Below are 21,587 nucleotides of genomic sequence, written 5' to 3'. Positions count from 1 at the left end.
CAAAAAAAAAAAAATCAAACCCCTTTCTCTTCACTTTAATAAAATATACCTTATATATATATAAAAGGAGACTATTTATACACGGATATTGTAAATCCAAAAACTACGATACCCTGTATATAAGGGGGACATATTCAATTTTTTTTTTCTTCCAAAAATGATATGCAATTTCCAAAATGACAGTTTCTTTAAATGCGAGAATAAACACAAAATAGACGATTCAGTAAATACTCATACTTTGGAATTCGAAGGTCAATCGTATTCTACGGATCATTAATATTAGGGTGCTTAACACCTTCTCCAGGGGATCACCAGAACCCTTACCTAGAACTCTGGATTACGAAGGATTTTTCACTGTATTTGAATAAACCCTTCACCACCGGTTTTCCTAATTTCCTAAAATTGGTAGGCGACTCTTTTAAAACAGTACGAGAAAGAGCAACGAGTTCGTAGTAGCCTTTTATACCTTAACTGCCGCGTAAAAAGCGAACCGTTAGACAGTTGACTCATTAATTTTGAAAAACCTACACTCAAATTGGCCCACTAAAGGCAACCTAATTTGGCCCAAAGCCATTACGCTAGGGCCAATCCTTAATGGGCGTATTTGGCCTCGACCAACCGATCGAATAGATAGGTTTAGCTAAAACTCTAAACTTCCCTTTTTTGTTAACTCTCAAAATGTTCTCAATTCCAAGAGTTTGATCTCGAAATTTCAAAATAAGTGTTGAATTATTTCAACACTTGCACTTAGAGGCGGATCCAGGATTTTAAGACGGCGGGGGCACCATTATCTTAACATAAATGCCAACAAAAATTTTAATGACGACTGAGGGATAATACCGTGTCGGACCGGTTGCTAATAGCGTAGCAGTGGCGAAAATACAAGTATATAGGTCAAATATGTATAATAAATAAAATTTAACACAATGAAGCAAAGGAAAGAGATGGCCTAGAGTGGCTAAGGCCGCGCAACATGTGGTGGCAGTGCACAGTTTGAATGCGAGGCGAGCTCATTTAGCGCTTATTGTTTTCCTAAAAATAGGCTCAAAAAAATAATTAAAAGTGACATTCGGGTTCGATTTGGGGTGACATGTAAGGGAAGAAGCAGTTGCAACCAACGTGCCCCAAGGACACTTTCATTTGTTAGAGTGCACAATTAAATATATACTAATTTCTCAAGGTATATAAACATATATATAGATAATTTTTTCCAAACGTGCACTCCCACCCTTCCATGTGGGTCTGCCTTTGCTTGCACTAAGCATCAAGGGTTTCCATTAAGGAGGAAGAAGGCATAATTTTCCACCAAACGAGACATAGAAAAGAAAGACATAGTAATGAAGAGTTAATTGAGAACACTGACGCCCCATGTTTCTCTATGGTAGTTTAGTGAATCTATTCTTTTCGACTTCCTTTCTATTGCTTCACAACACATTTGTGTCCCTGATCAACTCTTTAAATGTTTTATTATCAAAGGAACTTTAGTAACAGTGATAAAAGATTGGTTCCTATCCTTTTCCCTGCCCTCTTAAACTTTAGGATCTTTCAAGTTGGTTGCTAATTTTTCTCGGTAAAAGATTCGAGTTCTAAGTTCTACTGGAATAAGTCAGTTCAATAACTCTTAACATGATATAATATTTGTCCGTTCTTTGCCAAATATGCATGGATTTTTCAAAGGACTTTCGTAATTAATATAATGATATTCTTACATTTTATATGTAATTTTTTTCTTATTAACTTGCATTGTCAGACTTCTTTGACAGGCCAACAAGTTTTAACGTACAAAATGAGTGGATACGAAGACCATTTTCACATACGTAAATCTTGAGTTCAATCTGAATACAATGTTGAATCGTTGACAAGTTTGACATGTAGAGAGAATATAGAGAATTACTTCTTTTTAATTTCTTCCCGTTTTAATTTAAAATAAAAAATAAAACACACCATTAATAATTTGCCTTGATTTCAAATTTACATATTCTAGTTACCTCAAACATGAATGAATCTGGGTACATAACCTCTTATTCGGAAAAACTTTAAGTGAGAAAGTTTGACTTCACATCTCAGATTGTTTGGAAAAAGGGAACTTAAAATGAAGGACGAGAATAGAGAGTCCGGAGTCAAAAGGGTATAAAAATACACGGTATAAACTAAAAGGGGGCGGCCAAAAATTTATATACCAAAAGGGGTATAACGTGGATCAGCCCACGTTATACCCCAACTTTTTTTAAAAAAATTTGTCAGATTCATTGAAATCGAAAAAAAAAAATATTTAAGTAAAACGTGGAGGGATCCACGTTTTACAAAATATATTTGTAAAACGTGGATCCCTCCCCGACTCTCATTCACTTGTTGCCCTAAAATTTTCATCTTCTCCTCCGCCTCTTCGTCCATCTTCATCTTACAGAATTTTGATCTCCTTCTCCTTTTCCTTCTCCTCCATTTATTTTCTTTTAAAACCTTGCGTATTCTGATCTTAATTTTTGGAGCAACTTATTCATCCTTATCTTTTGTTGCTATCTAAATTAAGGTATTTTTTCTAGCTCCATATAATTATATATTTCTAGTAGATGTAGAATATTTGTTTGTCTTATATATCTTAATTGTTATTTTTTATTTGTGTTATTTTTATACGTATAAGATATATGTTTGTCTTATTTGTGTTATTTTAATTTGAACTTAAGATATGATTGTTAGAAGCATTATTATATAAAAGGTCTGATTTGTTTAGTAGCACTTTTGAAGAAATTTGTTGTTATGTTACTGTTATTTTTGTGGATTGTTATATAAAATTTGGCTGATTTGGTGACACTCTTATTTGATAATACATGTGTTTCCTTTTCAATGCTCAATTGAATACTTGTTTTCTCCAATTAAAAATTAGTGCGCTTAGATATTTACATAAGAGCTTTAGGAAGATCTACTCTAAGTGGCTAACATTATCAACGGTCCAACATTATTTTTGTGGATTGTTATACCTTTAATGTGATATTTATATAGTCAGAAAAGTGAAATTTAATTGATGCCTCAGTAGCCCAAAATAAAGATACTTAAAATGTCATGATAATGCTTTATTATATGGGACATAAGTCTAAGTGGGTGGATAGTTATTTTGTCTATACCTTATAAGCATTAATGTGGTCCACTATCAGTGATTTCTAAATAAGGCGAATGGAAGTCGACTTTATCTAGCCAGTGCATATTTGTTCTGCTAAAATTGGAATAATAATTTTTTTTAATAGTAAGTTACTCCAAATAGCTTGCTCTGGACTTTAATTTTTTTTTTTTTAATCTAAGGTATGGAGCTTCCACGGGTATGCGTACATCGGGGCCGAAGTGTATGATGTGTTAACACTCCGGGAGAAGCATCGATCACGGTGTGGGATGGTGTTTCGACAGACCGACCGGATGCCTATTTTCACGCCGCGCGGATACCGAATTTTGGAAGCACGTGAAGCGTCATCCTTTGCATCCTTGACTACTTTGGCACCTGTGGATTTAGGGGAGTAGTAGAGGTAGGATGTGTATCATATGATTGGGCGATCATCACCGCACTTATAGAGAGATGGCGTCTGAGACGCACACATTTCATCTCCGCGTACGGGTGGGCGACCATCACATTACAAGATATTGAGATCATGTTTGGCATGGTTGTTGATGGTAATCCCTTGAATGATGTTAATGCTAGATTTATAGATATTGTTGGGTGGCAACAATTAATCCATGAGCTTATTGGTTGGGCACCCGGTCTGGATTGTTTTAATGGTATTAGTAGGTTAGAACTAAATAAATTAATTGAATATGTTAGAGGCTTAGATGACATTACAGATCAGACCCCAGAATTTGTTGTGCAACAGCGGGTTAGGTTGTACTTGCTATGGCTTTGTGGCGGCACGATATTTCCGGATAAGTCCGGTGACTTACTTAATTTAGACTATTTGCTTGACATGCGTGACCTTAGAGCAATGAGTAGACAAGCTTGGGGAGGGGCTGCATTGTCATATTTGTATATTTGTTTATGCCGTGCTTCGTTGAAGAAAGTCAAGGATGTGTGTGGATTCATTTCCTTATTGCGAGTCGTGACCTTTAAAATTATATAATTTTATTTGGTTGTCCTATTTGGTAGTTATAAGGTTTTTATGTATTTATTTTAAATTTTTAATATAGGTTTGGGCTTGGGAGCGAATTATCTTTGATGCGGCCACCACCCGGAGCAAACACTTACCACACACGGGTCTTGCACGAAAGTGGACTCATCGTAAAGCTCGCGAAAATGAGGCACGTGTTGTGCTACCCATATGTAGGATGTATTGGACAACCTACGGATGGTCGGGTATTTTATCATAATTATGGTTGTTAATGGCGTTTTGATATAATTGTTACGCTTATGTGTAATTTATTTATTTTATTATCATGTAATTTTATGTTCTTTCTATCGTAGTTTGTGTGGCGGCCTTATTCGGGAGGCCATCATTAATGGACTCACACGAGTCTTTGTCGGCGTGGCCAAGATATTTGGATGGCGCGGTTCCCTTATTTGTGGGATCTATCGAGAGAGTGGCACATGCGGACCGCGTTCTCCCAGACGAGTTCGGTAGAAAGCAACATATTCCCGGACTATGTGCCGAGATTGATCCTTCTCATTACAAACGTGACAAACGGTATGCTATAACGTGGAGGTTCAACAAAATTTTGCACACACTAGAGCTTTTGTGGGGAAATCGTCGAGAAAGTGGTAATTCACGATGATGAAGGCAAGACCCGGCAGTCATTATTAGAGTATTTTTATTGGTATCGACGTCACTCGCGTACTTTTATAGGAAATCTGCGCATAATGTGCCTAGAGGATACCAACATACGGCAGAGGGCCCGAGCGAGCGCGCGCGTACGTACATTACATTCCATTAGATGTTGATGTCTTTATAGGTGTCTTAGACCACTATTAAATCTTGTTATTTAATTTTTTTTTTTTTTTTTTTTTTAAGGCTTTAGGACATCAAGAATCATACGGGTTGGCTGAAGAACTAGACTATCCAAGATCCAACCAAGTCTAATGAAGTGAAGGAAGTAGCACAGATGTTTAGCCGCATTAGTACAGGGTCTATGGTTGCTGCCTCTCTAGGGACGATGTTCAGTTTCGCTCTCAATTATACACCACCGGCAGAGTATGTTGAGCCGCCTATTGAGCAAGTGCCTCGTCATCAACGTCCTAATGTACCAAGACCTGCAGGCCAACGTTTTGCAACAATTCATTTTGTTGCAAAACCTTGGCAGGCCAACGTTTTGCAACAATTCATTTTGTTGCAAAACGTTGGCCTGCCTACGTTTTGCAACAATTCATTTTATTGAACTTGGCCGGCCAACGCAGCAATAATTGATTCTTGAAATTTTTTTTACGCCAGAGAATCCTTGCAGTCGTCAAATCACGCATGCAGCTGTAAAAGCAAAATAGTATTGGCAATTTGTAAAATTTTTGTTGTTAAGGCGCAGAATGCATACGACGTCAAATACGCCATGCAATTGTCAAATCAAGCATGCATTCGTAAAATCAAACAGTAAATATATTTTTTCAACATCAGCATTATCACAATCAAAGGTCCGTGAATCATTTGTTTTATATACCACTTCTCTCTTGCATTCACCAATAATTTTTACATTTGCATTCTGCATATCTCTCTGAATTCTCCACTTCTTCCTTGCATTCTTTACTTTTCTTAAACATTTGTATTCTGTTGAAAATAATATGGCGGAAAATTATGTAAGAGTTAACTTATATTAGGGTGGTGAAGTTGTGTACGAAGAAGGTTCGGTGAGATATAACCGTCGTGCGGAAGCGTACAAAGGTTTCCAATTTCCCTCAAATACGATCGTCTACAACGTGTTTTCGAAGCAAAATGGCCATAGCGATCCTAACCTTTCGGTGGTTATCACCGGACGATATCCAACATCAATTACGGCTAGGGATTTCCCATTTACGAGAGAAACTCTTATTTCGGACGATGACTCCTTATCGTTATTTCTTCGAAGTCCTTTATATTTAGCAATCATATCGATAGCGACACTTGACATGTATGCAAGCGTTGAATGCTCTACTAATATTGAAGCACCCAGCTCGACGATGAGTTTGATATTCGGGATACTACGTATCTTCATTGCTATGAATATTGGGCTTCAAAGAGGTACACTTCAACAAGAAACAATGACAGGAGTTGGTAACCAATCACATAACTTTGGTTGGACTATGCAGAGCTGTGATATTCCTGGACCGAGTAGTGCTCCAGATTCAAGTGAATTAGGTGCCGGGAGTATAGTTCGATATCGCCCTACTCAAGTAGAGTCATTTACAGAAAGGTAAATATAACGATGTTTTTTTCGCTTAAACTAGGAGACTTCTAACTAGTTGTTTCTGAGATTTGAACACCTTAAATTTTTCTATGTTTGTAGGTGTAACGATTTTGAAGAAAATCCCGTATTAACTCAAACTCCACACAAATTGTTAGCAATAATGATGTAGCTAATGATCACTCCGAGTCGGATAGTGATATCCCATTAGATCACACGAAAATGACGATGATCACTTATCCGATGATGATGGTCATTCTTATGAAGACATTCTTTGCTCGAAGTGATGGTAACGTTAGCTACCATTCTAATGCGATTCCGTATTTGGATAACACGAGAAGAAGGCCGGATGATTTTGCTTTCGAGAGAGATGACGGTCCGATTCGATCGCACTTTGGGATTGTAAAAAACCTGAATTTATGATCGAGGTTAGTATGGTGGTGATGAATATTCTTTTTATTTGTTGGCCCATTTTTACGGGGTTGATAATTTTCCTTGTATTATGCGATTAGGTATGTTATTTCGGAACAAGAAGGAAATGAAAGGCGCGGTGAGACAATATTGTCCGAAAGAAAAGAAAGAGTTCATTTGTGATCGATCCAAAGGTAAATTTTGGAGGGTTATTTGCAAGCATCATATGTTGGGATGTGAGTGGATGATCCGTTTTAGAGAAATTTCAAGTGGTATGTGGAAGGCGAGGTGCAAAGCGGATCTCCACCACGGTTGTCTCACGGATGATTACGAAAGGATCATTTCAATTTGAACAGTCACCTAATTGCTACTACGTTGATACCATATATTATGGTCGATCCATACATCAGTATTAAGTCAGTTCAGGAAAAAATAAAAGGATTGCATTTGTTTACTCCTAGTTATAGAAAAGCACAAAAGGGGCGTAAGAAAGCTATTGAAATGGTATTTGGTGATTTTGAAACCTCTTTCAAGACATTGCCCCGATACATGGCTGCCTTAAAATATTTCAATCCGGGGACCGTTGTTGAGTGGGAGCACGAATCAACTACAATGCAATGTGAACACATCTTCAAATTTCTTTTCTGGGCTTATAAACCAAGCATCGATGGATTCAAAAGTTGCAGGCTTTGTCATCTCAATAGACGGTACTCATCATGTACGGTAAGTATGAGATGAAGCGCTAATTTGTTGGAATTGATGCGAACAATAACATTTTTCCACTTGCATATGCTATTGTTGCACGTGAGAGCTTTGAGTCTTGGACGTGGTTCCTTGTGTTGTTGTGGAGACATATTGTTCATGAGAGACAAGGAATTGGACTTATTTCTGACCGTCATCAGGGCATCTTGCAATGTGTCCAAACACATGATTGGTTACAACCACCATCCACACACCATAGGTTTTGCGTTCGGCATTTGAAAAGCAACTTCAATAAAAAGTTCCTCAACAAAGTGACCTTGAGAACCTAATATGGTTGGCGACTACTGAGCACCGTAAGAAGAAATATAAAGTGAGGATGGAACAAATCAAAACAATGTCACCTCCAACAGTATCGTGGTTAAAATCTCTTTCGGAGGAGAAATGGACATTGCATAAGGACAACGGTCATAGGTGGGAGCTATGACAACGAATATCTCCGAGTCTTTACAACGGTTTATTCAAGAAAGCTCGTGGACACTGTTACTCCCATGGTCCGTTATACGTTAAAAAATCTTGTTGATCGCTTTGCCGAGAGAAGCACCATGTCGATTTGTTGATTGCGGATAAAAAGTTTTGGCCGCGCGCCGTTGAAAAGAAGTTTGATGAATCTTTGAGAGAGGTCCTAAAGCATACTGACATGCAGCAATACAATGCAACTGAAGGGGTCTTTGAGATTCTGACATTTGCACAGGAAGGTAAGGGCGGAAATATCTATAAAGTCTCTGCCGAAGGAAAAAAATGTTCGTGTGGGAAATGGAGAAACTACCATATGCCATGTTCACATGCAATTAAATTTTGTGATATCCGCGGAATTCAACCAAAGGACTATATTAGCAAGTACTACAGTTGCAGGTTTTGCAAGCAAACGTACAGTGAAAATTTTTCACCGTTGGGTGACGAGGCATATTGGCCACCTTCTCCCTTCAGTTTAATTGCAAACACTGAATACGAGCGAACTTCAGGAACGCGAACTATAACTAGAAGGAGGAATGAAATGGATACAGCTCTTGCTCGTATGGCTAGAAAGTGTAGTACGTGCAAGCAAACAGGTCATAACAAGAATCGGCCCCCAACGAAATCGGTAGTTATTATTGCTTGTTGGTTTTTATGTTTTTTCTTAACTTGTACGATTGTTGTTTCCTTATGTAATCTTCCAAGAATATATAACATGTCTTGTGCCGTTTAATAGTTATCATGTAATTTAACATTTATTACTTAGTTAATGTGTGACGTTTATTTAACTTATATTTTATTTTTATTTCTCTTCGCATATATAACACATATTTAATTATTGCATGTGTTAAAATATTTATTTGAGTTATTCACTAAAATTAACTATATGCTTTAAAAATTAAAAAAATCAATAAATTTTTTTTATTAAAAACATAGCCGAATATGATTTAAATAGAGGCAACGTCTTACAAACTAAACCCTAAACCGTGCGGAAAAAAATTAATGAAACGTAAAACGTGGAGGGATCCACGTTTTACGTAAAAAAAAAATTTCGGGCTTCAAGAATCTGACAAATTAAAAAAAAAAAGTTGGGGTATAACGTGGCCTGATCCACGTTATACCCCTTTTGGTATGTAAATTTTTGGCCGCCCCTTTTAGTTTATACCGTGTATTTTTATACCCTTTTGGCTCCGGACTCCGAGAATAGATAAGGGCAAAAATTAATAGAGTTGCAAATGACAACATTGTCCATTATGTACAATCTCAACACTACTTTACATGCCATGTATAGCCTCGTATGTGCAGATTCATAATTTAGACCTTGTGAATTTTATGCTTGAAAGTAAGCTTGAAATATATATCTAATTTAATTTAATTTGTTACATCAAGCTTTTACTCATGGTTCCTTCCAACAAAACTGTGCATCTAACGATAGATTGGAGTATTTAGGTAAGAAGCTAATCTTGAGCTTCGAGTCCAACTGAGGTCATTACTTTTTTCCGAATTTTATATACATGAATGATGAAATTAGTAGGTTAGCAAGGTATTCATTTTTTTTTCTCAAAAATGCCCTTAACAATACAATAAAAACATCTAAAATGAGGGTTATCGTTGTCTTTTAAGAAATGCTGAAACCAGATCCCCTTCTCATTCCCTTCATCTCCAATTCTTCTTTACCCACTTCGTGACTCCATCTTATTTTTTTACTTTTACGGATTGTCTATGGATAAAGTGAAGAGAGAAAAGAGGAATAGGCTTCTGATGGGAAGGAGGAGAGCAACAAGGTGGGTCCAGTAATAGTCAATGTTGAAAGAAAGATTTGGTACGAGGGATAAAGGATAGATAATTCGGAATTAAATTTGAGATGAGTTTATTCCATATTTAGTTGGAATAAAATCGCGGTAGAACTAATCCCAGGATTAGTTCCTGCGAGAGGATGGGATACCTAATTTCGGAATAACTAATCCCATAATAAATAATCCTAGGATAATTGGTTTCCAACCAAACGAATGCTCTCTCTCTCTCTACTCTGTAACACCTTTTTATTTAAAAATAATTTAATTCTAAACTCCCAATTCTATCGTATGATTTATGATTTGTTCTTTCCCCTTATCAACCCCAAAAAGTTCCAACATACATCATGCGAACAGGTCCCATCCTATAGTGGTGCTCCGACCTAACCTTGTCGGTCGGGAAAAGATTCACCATATAAATATTTATGGCTTAATTTAGATCATAATTTTTTTAAATAAATAAATTTTGTCCCAGTGAAACATTGATCACGTAAATTGGGACGACAAAAACCTATATATACACATTTTATTGTGAATTCACTAACTCTAAATTATGAACTCATTAACATCTGATGTAGGTGACTCTGTTCTGAATGACATTATTTTGCTTATCCTGATCTTGCTTCTGGGAAACCCACGGACTTGAAAAGAATTAATGTAGATACTGAAAAACTTGCTAGAGTTGCCATCAAATACAATTTGCGTGACTATTTACGTCACACGATGCCTTTTTTTAAAGGACAAGTAAGTTACAGCAAGTTCAATTCATTAAACATCCTTTAATTTTAGTCCACAAGAAACTGACAAGTTCATTTCATTTACAACTTTTTTCTTATTATGTTTGCTTATTTTTATATTCACGATATTCTGCCAAGTAGGTGGGTAAATTGGAAAAAAGACAATGTATACATTTATACATGGGTTGCCGTAGAGAAATTTTATTCCATGTACAAGTTCAAATCGAACGTGACATTCATAATGGAGACTTAGACTAGTGAATTTGGTCAAAAAGAGGATAGGCAGAATTGGAAAAAAAAAAGTGCATATAGTACTTTAAGTAAATCTGACATCGAAAAGGAATGAGAAAGTGAAATAGTATATATAACAAAACACAAATTTGAATAATACGTTTGTTTTTTTGAGTTCTAGTGAGAAAAAGAGTGTGCGTATGAATTGTAGTGATATAAAAGAGTAGAGTATGTAAATTTCATTGTGAAGAATATGCTGATGAAATTTTCTCATCTTGTCCAAGATTAAAAAAAAAATCATTTTGCCTACATCTGTGTTTTTTTACAGGTAGAAGAATTCAGAGATACTACATTGGAGTACCCATTGCATTCACCAGGTCGCATTGACCCCCCTAAAGTTCTTGCAGATATTGTTGAATCTTTGATTGGTGCCATCTATATTGATTCCAATTTCTCCATGGATACAACTTGGCTGCTGGTTTTATTTTCTTAACTCTAAAATTTATGCAATATTTGCTTTCTAGCTTATGGATCCTTGGAGGTGTCTATTAACAAAGTACTATGTATATTTGGATGACAGGCGGTAAAAGATTTGTTGCAGCCTCTAATTACTCCAGCAACACTTGAGATTCACCCCGTTACGAAATTTAACGAGCTACATCAGAAGAATCGATTGAGGGTAAAATATGATGATTTATGGGAGAAAACCGGAGAAATTGAATTTCTTGTTGATGGAAAATTTGTTGGGAAGGGAAAATTTAGTGGAAAGAAAGAAATTGCACTAAATAGGGCTGCATACAATGCATATTACCAAGTTGTTAGAAATTTGAGTGTGGAAGTCACTATTAAATGATCACCCTTGTGATGAAACGCAAAGCTGAAATCACCATCAGCAAATCCCTAATTTCCAATGGAATTGTTGTAATTTGGTAAGTCGGAACGTTTTTGACGAATTTTTTCTCGAAAATTTCTTACCTACAAGTCAAATTCCGATGAAACGTTATTCAGAATTAGCGATTTTCTGATAGTGAATTAATACTTCATATATTATTAGTTGTACTAATGGAATATTGTATTGATTAAATAAATAATGCCTCAACTGGAAAATATTCTATTGTTTACGTAGCGCATTTGTCTTTTCATTTTTCTTACTTGATCGCCAAGAGTGGCAGTTGATTGGATCAGCTTAGGATAATATTTAGGCATTCCATGTGAGTGGAGCACACATTGCTCAAATGGGTCATTTGCACTCTTGCCCTTATTTTGTGCTCTTTCATTTTTGCCCCTCAATGCAAATAACTTTTTTGCGGCCCTTAAAGAATTTATCCCCTGCTAAACATAAATTTTATTTTGAAAGGCAAAAATACACTTGTAGTATCATTTTTGCGAGTTTCCTACCTGAACTATCAGATGTTTGTGTTTTCTACCTAAGCTATCAACAATTATTCATCAAAACACACCTCGAAGCTGACTAGGCCAAGTGTTTGAAACCAATCGCCAAAAGGCATGTGACGACTTATTTGCCCATAAAATTTCGTCGACATGGCAGTTGACTCATTAATTTTGAAAACCTACGCCCGAATTGGCCCATTAAGGGCAGCCCAATTTGGCCCAAAACCAGGACAATTAGGGCCAATCCTTAATGGGCCGATTTGGCCTAGACCAACCCAATAGATAGGTTTAGCTAAAACTATAAACTTCTCTTTTTTGTTAACTCTCAAAATGTTCTCCATTCCAAAGTTTGATCTCGAAATTTCTAAATAAGCGTTGAATTATTTCAACACTTGCACTACACATACATGTAGCTCGAAGGACACCAAAAGCATCAAGGGTTTCATTAAGGAGGAAGAAGTGCATAATTTTCCCCCAAACGAGATATAGAAAAGAAAGACATTGTAATGAAGAGTTAATTGAGAACACTCTGGCCCCATGTTTCTCTATGGGAGTTCAGTAAATCTATTCTTTTCGACTTTCTTTCTATTGCTTCACAACACATTTTATGTCCTTGATCAACTCTTTAAATATTTTATTATCAAAGGAACTCTAGTAACAGTGATAAAAGACTGGTTCCTAATCTTTCCCGTCCTCTTAAACTTTAGGATCTTTCAAGTTGGTTCCTAATCTTTCTCGGGAATAGATTCAGAGCTCTAAGCTCTACTGGAATAAGTCAGTTAAATCACTCTTAACATGATATAATATTTATCCGTCCTGACCCAAATATGCATGGATTTTTCAAAGGATTTACGTGATTAAGAATATTCCTACATTTTGTTTGTAATCTTTTCTTATTAACTTGCATTGTGAGACTTCTTTAACGCGCCAACAAGTTTTAACCTACAAAATGAGTGGATACGAAGACCATTTATCACATACATATATCTTGAGATCAATCTGAATACAATGTTGAATCATTGACAAGTTTTACATGTAGAGAAAGTATAGCAAACTAATTCTTCTTAATTTCTTTCCCTATTAATTAAAAATAAAAAATAAACCACACCATTAATTATTTGCCTTGATTTTAAATTAATAAATCTAATTACCTCATACGTGTATGAATCTTAAATGTGTACAGAACCTCTTATTTGGAAAAACTTCAAGTGAGAAAGGGTGACTTCACAACTCAGATTGTTTGGAAAAAAAAAAAAAAACTTAAAATAGAGGACGAGAATAGATAAGGGAAAAAATTCATAGTGTTGCAAAATTTGTCTGTGTTCACACTACCTGGCTAGCAAACTAAAATGACAGCATTGTCCATTATGTACAATCCCAACACTACTTTACATCCCATGTATAGCCTCGTATGTGCTGATTCAGGATTTGGACCTTGTGAATTCTATCTTTGAAAAGTGAGCTCGAAATATATATCTAATTTAATTTAGTTTGTAATTCCACACATACACACATATATATGATTCAACCTAAAAAATTCTGATTCTACCAAACTTAAGGACCCACATATGGTTCGTTGCTTTGCATATTAAAGGTAAAATCAAATGAAAGTACCACACTTCCTCATTGAACACATCGCTAGTCTCTTGGAATGTAACGGGCGTTAGAAACTGGGGCCTTTGTCCTTATGTTCTTTTGAACAAACAAAAAGTTGGCTAAACATTTGTCGCTATTACTTCAGTTGTTGTCTTGCCAATTATGTACACTTCAAAGGAACAAACACTGGTTATAGAATCCTAGACAATAGTTTTCTGTGGCTTCTTCAAAAACCATTTTCAGAAAATTGAAACGCTGTTGAGAGGAGACAATTGGGGGAAAAATGAGTAGCTCTTACTCACCATCTCTTGAAACAATTGAGCAGGTACACACATGTATATATGTGTAGCATTATCAATTTCCAATTATTTTTTTTTAGTTTTAATATTCAAGATTTTGGTAACTTATAATGGGAATTTCGATTCATTCGAAATTGATTGTTTATTTCTATGTTTTGTGAGATTTAATTGTTAGCTTTTTGGTTATGCATTTTGCATGCCAAAAAGGAAAGGGGAATTATGCTTTGTTATCCTTCTTCTTGTGGCTTAACTTTCTATATTTTTTCTTTGACTGATGAGGAAATTTCATGAGGTCTGAAAATATCATTATTTGTGATAGCCTCTTGAATGATTAGTGTATAAAAGGTAACGATAGTTCAAAAAATTGTATTTGGTTCATGCTATGTAAAGTCGTGTTATGGCTGATTATCCTAATAATTTAATAAATAAAATTTATCGGAACTTGATCAATTAGATCATCTTGTTTTAAACATTGTTTTAAACAATTGGTCTTTGTAAAATCTAAAATTTGATAATCTGTTAAGAAATTTTCTAGACTTAATTTTATGAGAGAATTAATTTTTGCAATTATTTTAGGATTTATTTTAGTAGCACGACTTTTAATTACAGTAGAGGGTATCCTTAATAGAGAGGATTATAATTGAGTTATTTGAGAGTTAAATCTTTCAATCATTAAATTTACTCTTGATTTTATTTTTCAACTAATAGTAGAATGTCTTTTCTTGATATCTAACTCTTTTCTGTTAGATATGTCTTTAAAAATAAAAGAAATAAACAACAAGATTATAACAATTCTAGAAAAGGAGACGTGTATTAAAGGGTCAAAAATCTGGACATATTAATTTTTAGCAAAAAAAAGAAATATCAAAGGATCAAATGTCTCATTTACTTGTCATATTTGAACAATAACAGTCGTCTTGATTTTAATGACTTGTTGGTATCGCAAACGTGTAACCGTTAGTAGTTTTAATTGTTAATTCTACTTTGACATCATGTACATATTTTTTCTACAATAGAATCTCGAATTTATTATAAAACTTTTAACGGTTCTGTATTCTAGTTGTTCATTCTATGACGTCATGTACATATTTTTTTATCTAATAGAATCTCGAATATATTATAAAACTTTTAACGGTTTTGTATTCTAGTTTTCCCACTACTAAAAAACTACCAAAATTCGATGGACAAAAAACCGCTTTGAAAAACCGACGCATGCATGACTGGTTTTGTGTATTTCTAATTTTTTTTATTTTTTAATTAAAAACCGACGGACAACGATCGTTTTTTCCGCAGAATTTTGAAATCATATTTAAAAAATTAAATTTTTTTTACAAAAACCATGTATCACACGTCGGTTTTATTAAAAAAAAAAATTAATTAAAAACGGACGGACAACGTCTGTTTTATTTTGAAAAAATATATTAAATAACTTATAATTCATTTTGTCTTTTAAAATATTAATAAACGAATTTTTTTAAACAAACCGACGGACTACGTCGGTTTTTTAATTTTTTTTTTGGTCAAAGGTCATCAAATATTTTAAAAAACCGACAGACCGCGTGTTTTTTTTTTTTTTTTTTTTTTAACAATATGATAGAAATGGGTTTGGCATATCATTTGCCATCTTCCCCAAAAAATACCCACTTTCTCTACTAAAAAAAAAAACCCTAACCGTCACCCACCCCTCCCGCTATGATAACGTCCAAATTCACTCCTCAAAGAGAAAGTGTACACGGTCGTATGCAATATAATTTACCCAACTATGAGTCGGGGTCGATCCCACAGGGAACAATATACTAGGTGATTAAGAAAGTAAGGAACTTTCACTTACTAAGCTAAGCCAAACGACGGATAATATTTTGATTTTTTTTTGAGAAAATTATAACTAATGCGGAAATGTAAACTAACCTAGAAAGCAAGTAAAATGATCAATGGCCACAAGCATGGATAATAGGAGATTACACTCAAAGTAACGCATCCAATGTATTTTACAATTTTACAACTAAGAACGAGGTTATGTTAATGGATAATGATTTCTAAATTTTCATTGAAAGTTTCTCAACCAAATCAATGAATTTCACTTTAAGCTTTCTCAAGCCTTAAAGTGTGATATTAGGCACAATCAATATAATCCCAAGTGACTTTCCTCTCTCGAGCTCAAATCATTAGATGAGGGTTATACCTCAAATCCTTGTTAACTAATCTTTCCCAAATCGATTTTCCTCTATCGAGCTCAAATCAAATTAAATGGGCGAGTCCGAGGGTTAGCTAATCCCTTTGGAAACATTCAAGAACGAGATTAATTAAAGAAACAATAACCCACTTCATTAGGAATAAAATCATTCAATACATAAGCAAAACAAGAGTTTCAAACCAAACTTTAATCAAGAATATTTTCATAAACAAGATTCAAGTAATGGAATAGAAAGCTTCAAACCAAACTTTAATCAAGAATATTTTCATAAACAAGATTCAAGTAATGGAATAGAAAGCTACAAACTTAGATAATCAATACATAGCAAGGAAAAGAAGAAATGAGTAAAGGATTAAGAAATTTCTTATCAAGATCTTCAAATCTTCAATCCCCAAGTGTGGATGCAAAAACCTAGCTCTTTAAGCTTGATGAAAATGGCCAAAGATGAAAATGATATGCCCCAAGTCTCTCTTTTGTAGCTCCTCTACTTTCCCAAGTCAAAATATGACAAAATAAACCCCAAAGTTTCAGTTTTGCAAATCTGTCCCGTTTTTGCAAAACTGTCCAGTTTTGACAGTTTTGCAAAACTGTCCGGTTGGCCTCTTTTTGATTTTATTTTCACTTGGTTTCTTCCGATCACTTCTAAATCCCATAAAACTGAGTAGAGCACCAATATTATACAAAAACTTTGCGTGCGCAACGTGCGTCTCGCATGTTGTGTCATAAGACAAACATGCGCACGAGCGCCACGCTGTAAATGTGCGTACGTTATGCTCTTGACTTCGGGCTTCCCGGTTCGGACAAGGTTTGCGTTAACACTGTTGTCGCAAGTTCAACATGCCGGTCGCATGTTGATCTTAAAGTGCGCAACCTTTCATTCTCTATTCTTCGGTCGCTCTGTCATGCTAGAATTGTGGAATTGTGGATCCGACATACACGATACGCGGCTCGCATGTTGTGCAAAGTGTGTCCTTGGCCTATTTTGCTTCATTTTGCTCCGCTATGCTTTACGAATATCTTTTCCTACAAAATGACAAAAACACACGAAAAGTAACACCAAAAAAGTGCTTGAAGAGTTACAAAAGCTTAAGAAATTAGCATCGAATATCCCGTAATTTCCGACATCAACACCCCAACTTAAGGTCTTTGCTTGTCCTCAAGCAAATCAAAACCAAAATCTCAATGAGAATCCACTTTAAGCACAAAAACATGACTTTGATTGGTACAAATAATTAGGCTACAAACATGTGAAACTTCAACCAAATAACTCCCCCTCATTTCAAAATACAATTTCAAAAATGCAATGGGTTTCAAAATAATCAAGCGACAACACTCAAGCCTCAATAAGTGACTCAAAACCACTAGCTTACTAAATATGTTCATTTGACTCAACTTGGAATTTTTCAACATCACCAATCTATCGTAATCCATATGCCCTCACAAGAAAGAAAGTCCCAAAATCACTATATTCACAACAACAACAACACAAGAGACATACACAAAGTCACTCACACTCAACAAAAAAATTCTAGCACTAAAAATATCATCACCATAAGCTTGCCCTTATTTTCAATCATCACTAACTTAAGAACATTCTATTGGAGATCACATACGGACTTTTAAGCTTGTAATGTAGGCTTAGGGAAGGGTAGAATAAGTATTTTGGGATACAAGTGACTAAGCCCTCCTTGAACACTACACAATACCTTGTCACTTTCCCTTTCATTTCAAAACATCACTCCTTCCTTTGCGCATACTAGTTTCCCAATTATTCTGTAACTTCTTTTTTTTTAAACCATTTTCTTTGATTTCTAATTTTTTTTTCACAAAGATACATTTTTGCACAAAAAGTTTGCAACCTTTTGTATTTTTCAAATTTTCTTCATTTCTTTTTGACTTTTCCCTAACATCAATCTTAACTACTTCTTACAACACTAACACCCCAACTTGTGCTTTTGGCCTCAAATTCAATTAAACGTTCAAGGAGGGAAAGGTTCAAAGAGAGAGTTTCATCAAGAAGAGTAAAGGCTTGTAATGTGTGTGGCACCAAAGAAAATGTCATAGGCTGAAATGGGGTTACTAGTGATATTATTTATGCAATGGTAGGCTAGAAAGGCTAAAGGCTTTTCTTGTCAATTCATGGTCATCTCTCCAACCAACATAATCAAATTAGCATTGAAAAACTAACCGGGCAAGTTCTAGATGATAAAAGTAAGTATAAAATCTTATTCAACAAACACTCACCCACACATGGCATATGAACTAGTCAAGATGGAGTGCATTTCACTTCCTAAGCAAGAACAACTAGGCAATATCTCATAATCCAAAGTAAACCTAACTAGTAGGTAAAGAGTCACCAAATGAGCCAAAAAGTTGTCACAAAGGTCATTTTTCCTATGCACCTTGCTTTTTAACTTTCACAAAATTTGGAGGGTATTCGCATTTCAACATTTCACATGCAAGAGACTAATTCTATTAGTACCAAACAAGCCAAGAGTTTTCATATTTTTCCTCAAATGAGCACCTATACCTAAACTACAAGACTAATGAAAGAAGCTAAGAAAGAAAATAAAATAATAAGAGTAACTAATCCACAACATGCCAAAAAAACCAAATTTTTAAATTTGAGCAAGTTCCATTTGTAACGTTTATCCACAAACCACAAAATAAGCCCGGCAAGGGCAATACGATCAAGCATAACCAAAATATAATATGCTACCACACACCCCAACTAAAAACATTCACAGTTGTCCTCACCGCACAATGACCAAAAAAAAAAAAAAAAAAACGCTTAGGTAAAATCGTTCAATTTTTAGTAAATCGTGCAAAACGATTAAACGATGTTGCAATTTTCAGTAGGCTCTTTGGTTTGGGGCTGTCAAGAATCCGACTCACTCAAACAACTCTTGAAAAATTGAAACTTTCTGCATTAGTCAAAAAACCATAAACTAAACTATTCTAAAAATAAAATTTCAAAAACGATTTAAAATTTTTAAAGCGATGAGTTGCCTCACCAAGCGCTTGGTTAACGTCAGCACGACGGATACCTTACCGCTTTTCCCTCCATTTGGAAGACACGAATTTGCGCCCCAACTTTGAATCAAGATTCCTGATGCTCGTAGGCGTGGTAAAGCGAAAGAGGGCCAACCTTTGGTGTCGATTTTCGCACTTCTTGGTCCGTAAGTGAGGCATGCCATTTTGTATTCTTGGCACAGCAAACTTCAAAGTGAGAACGCTTTCTTATTCATCTCCAAAATTTTCGCAGGTTTTGCTAGTTCAACTTCCATATCATCAACCAAGCACAATGTTGAAAAATGGTTGGAATGTATCCAATGCGCTTCAATTTCAAATTCACTTCATTTTTGACATCTCACCCAAAATGAACTAGAGTCTTCAAAAACTATTTCATGAACTTTTTATGCAACTCTAGCATCATTTCTTCAATCTATGCATCTTGCTTTATTTTTGGATTGGTAGGTTGTGACAATTCACCATTAGCTTCATGAAAATCAATCTTGACCTTTTCATTTGGAAACTAACTCAAAATTACAATCCATGGCTCTTTGTTATTGAGCATTACATGCTTCAATCTTTTTGCATTCAATTCGGCCTTCTAATTTTAGGATAGCAATTTCAAGTAGCTCCACTTCTTGACTTTGCTCAACATGCATTTTTAGAAATTCTTCCATCATCCGTGAAATGCCTTCACGGTGATCTCCATAGGCTTGAAAGTTGTTGAGCTTATCCATTAAATAATCTTGGCTCAAATTTTTCATTTGTCAAGTTTTTCTTCGTTATTGTTGAGAGTCGTCCAACTCTTTTGTAAAAATTCATCCATGGTGAGATACACATTTTGGATAGTTTCATCATCTCCATGTTGAACTTCTTCCCACAATTTGGCACTTGCCCATATTTTTCATTCCTCCCCATTATGCTTTTCAAAATTTCCTCAACTTCTTCTTTTGAGAATTGGAGATTCTTCTTCAAGATTTTGCTCTTCTTTCTTCAAGTTGAACCATTTCTTCAATTTCACAACTTTCGTTGTGGTCACAAGAATTTTTTTGGCTCATCTTTTTAAACTTGAAATCTCTTCTTCAACCATTTATTTTGAGAAGTCGACACTTCCATGATTGGTTTGAGGAATCAGGCATCCTCAAATGAATCATTCATTTTTTTCATAGCTTCTCCATTTTCTAAAATGGATTGTTGGACCCAGTTTTCGCTCTTCCTCCATCTTTTCCCGATCTAAGTATGTTTGGAGCATTGCCATGATGCCTTCAAATCCGGCACTTTGTCCTTCACTTGCCATGTCATTGTCTTTGTCAAACTCAAAAGCACAACTAGCATTTCGTTAGAACAACTTGGGGAGGGGGAGCAAAATAATTGGGGCAATCACCCCAATGTCACCTTGACCACCACATATATTACAAATACTCTCATCATAGGATTGGAGACGGTCCACACATCTCTCTCCTAGAGCATTTTCACAATCTTGCCAAAAGTGGGGTCTCCACATGAGACAAGGGTCACCAAAATATAGGTTGCAACCATCAAACCTTTTTCATTCCAACATTCCGTTGGAGACACAAGTAACAAAAAAAATAAATAACAAAAAAAAATAAAAACTAACACAAAGAAACACGAAAAATCACAACACATATTCACAAGTTTGGACCAAATCAAGCAAGCTTAAAATCCCAAACTAACCCAAATACGCCAAATTGTTCCCCTCAAGAACCCGCAAGAAAATTGATAACGCTCCAAATTCACCCTCAAAGAAAGTGTGCACGGTCGTATGCAATATAATTTACCAACTATGAGCCTGTGGTCGATCCCACAAGGAACAATATACTAGGTGATTAAGAAAAGTAATGAACTTTCACTTACCAAGCCAAGCCAAACGATAGATAATATTTTGGTTTTTTTTTGGGAGAAAATTATAACTAATGCGTGAAAATGTAAACTAACCTAGAAAGCAAGTAAAATGATCAATGGCTACGACGGGTAAAGGAGATTTCAAATTTTGGGAAACCTTCCCCCCCAATTTTGACTGGGTTTAACCGGACCCCCGAACCGGGAGCCCAGGGGAACCCCGGGCCTTTACGTCCAATTTTTTTTTTTTTTTTAAAAACCCTAAGAAAAAAAACAAATAGAAATTAAAAACTCTTTTTTGTTTTAAATCAAATAAAAAAATGTGATATAACTCGTATCATTAAAACCCCCCCCGAAATATGATCTTTTTGAAATTTTCCCCTTTTGGAAAATTTGGGAAGTACGACTCTCCACACCCAAACGCCGGGGCTTTCCAACCCCACAAGATCTTTTCCCCTCCCCGGGCGCTTTTCCATCCGGGATTCCCGCCGGCCGGGAAATGTGC

The 21,587-nt window shown here is 35.4% G+C and overlaps 1 protein-coding gene and 1 long non-coding RNA gene across 2 annotated transcripts in view; both read left to right on the top strand.

Annotated features, from left to right (window-relative positions):
- LOC132037470 (ribonuclease 3-like protein 3) overlaps positions 1 to 11,785 on the top strand; it is a 19,173-nt gene extending 7,388 nt beyond the window's left edge. Inside the window, exon 2 of the mRNA XM_059428004.1 lies at positions 11,310 to 11,785. Within this exon, the coding sequence (XP_059283987.1) occupies positions 11,310 to 11,582 (273 nt within the window). The 3' untranslated portion in view covers positions 11,583 to 11,785. The remainder of the gene's footprint in view (positions 1 to 11,309) is intronic.
- LOC132037471 (uncharacterized) lies at positions 10,364 to 11,209 on the top strand. The gene is made up of 2 exons (XR_009409900.1): positions 10,364 to 10,505; positions 11,058 to 11,209. It is a non-coding gene; the product is annotated as an uncharacterized LOC132037471 (long non-coding RNA).
- Positions 11,786 to 21,587: the final 9,802 nt, after the last annotated feature.

The sequence above is a fragment of the Lycium ferocissimum genome, chromosome 11 (assembly GCF_029784015.1).
Source record: "Lycium ferocissimum isolate CSIRO_LF1 chromosome 11, AGI_CSIRO_Lferr_CH_V1, whole genome shotgun sequence".
NCBI lineage: Eukaryota > Viridiplantae > Streptophyta > Magnoliopsida > Solanales > Solanaceae > Lycium > Lycium ferocissimum.
This window is presented reverse-complemented; position numbering and strand designations above follow the sequence as displayed.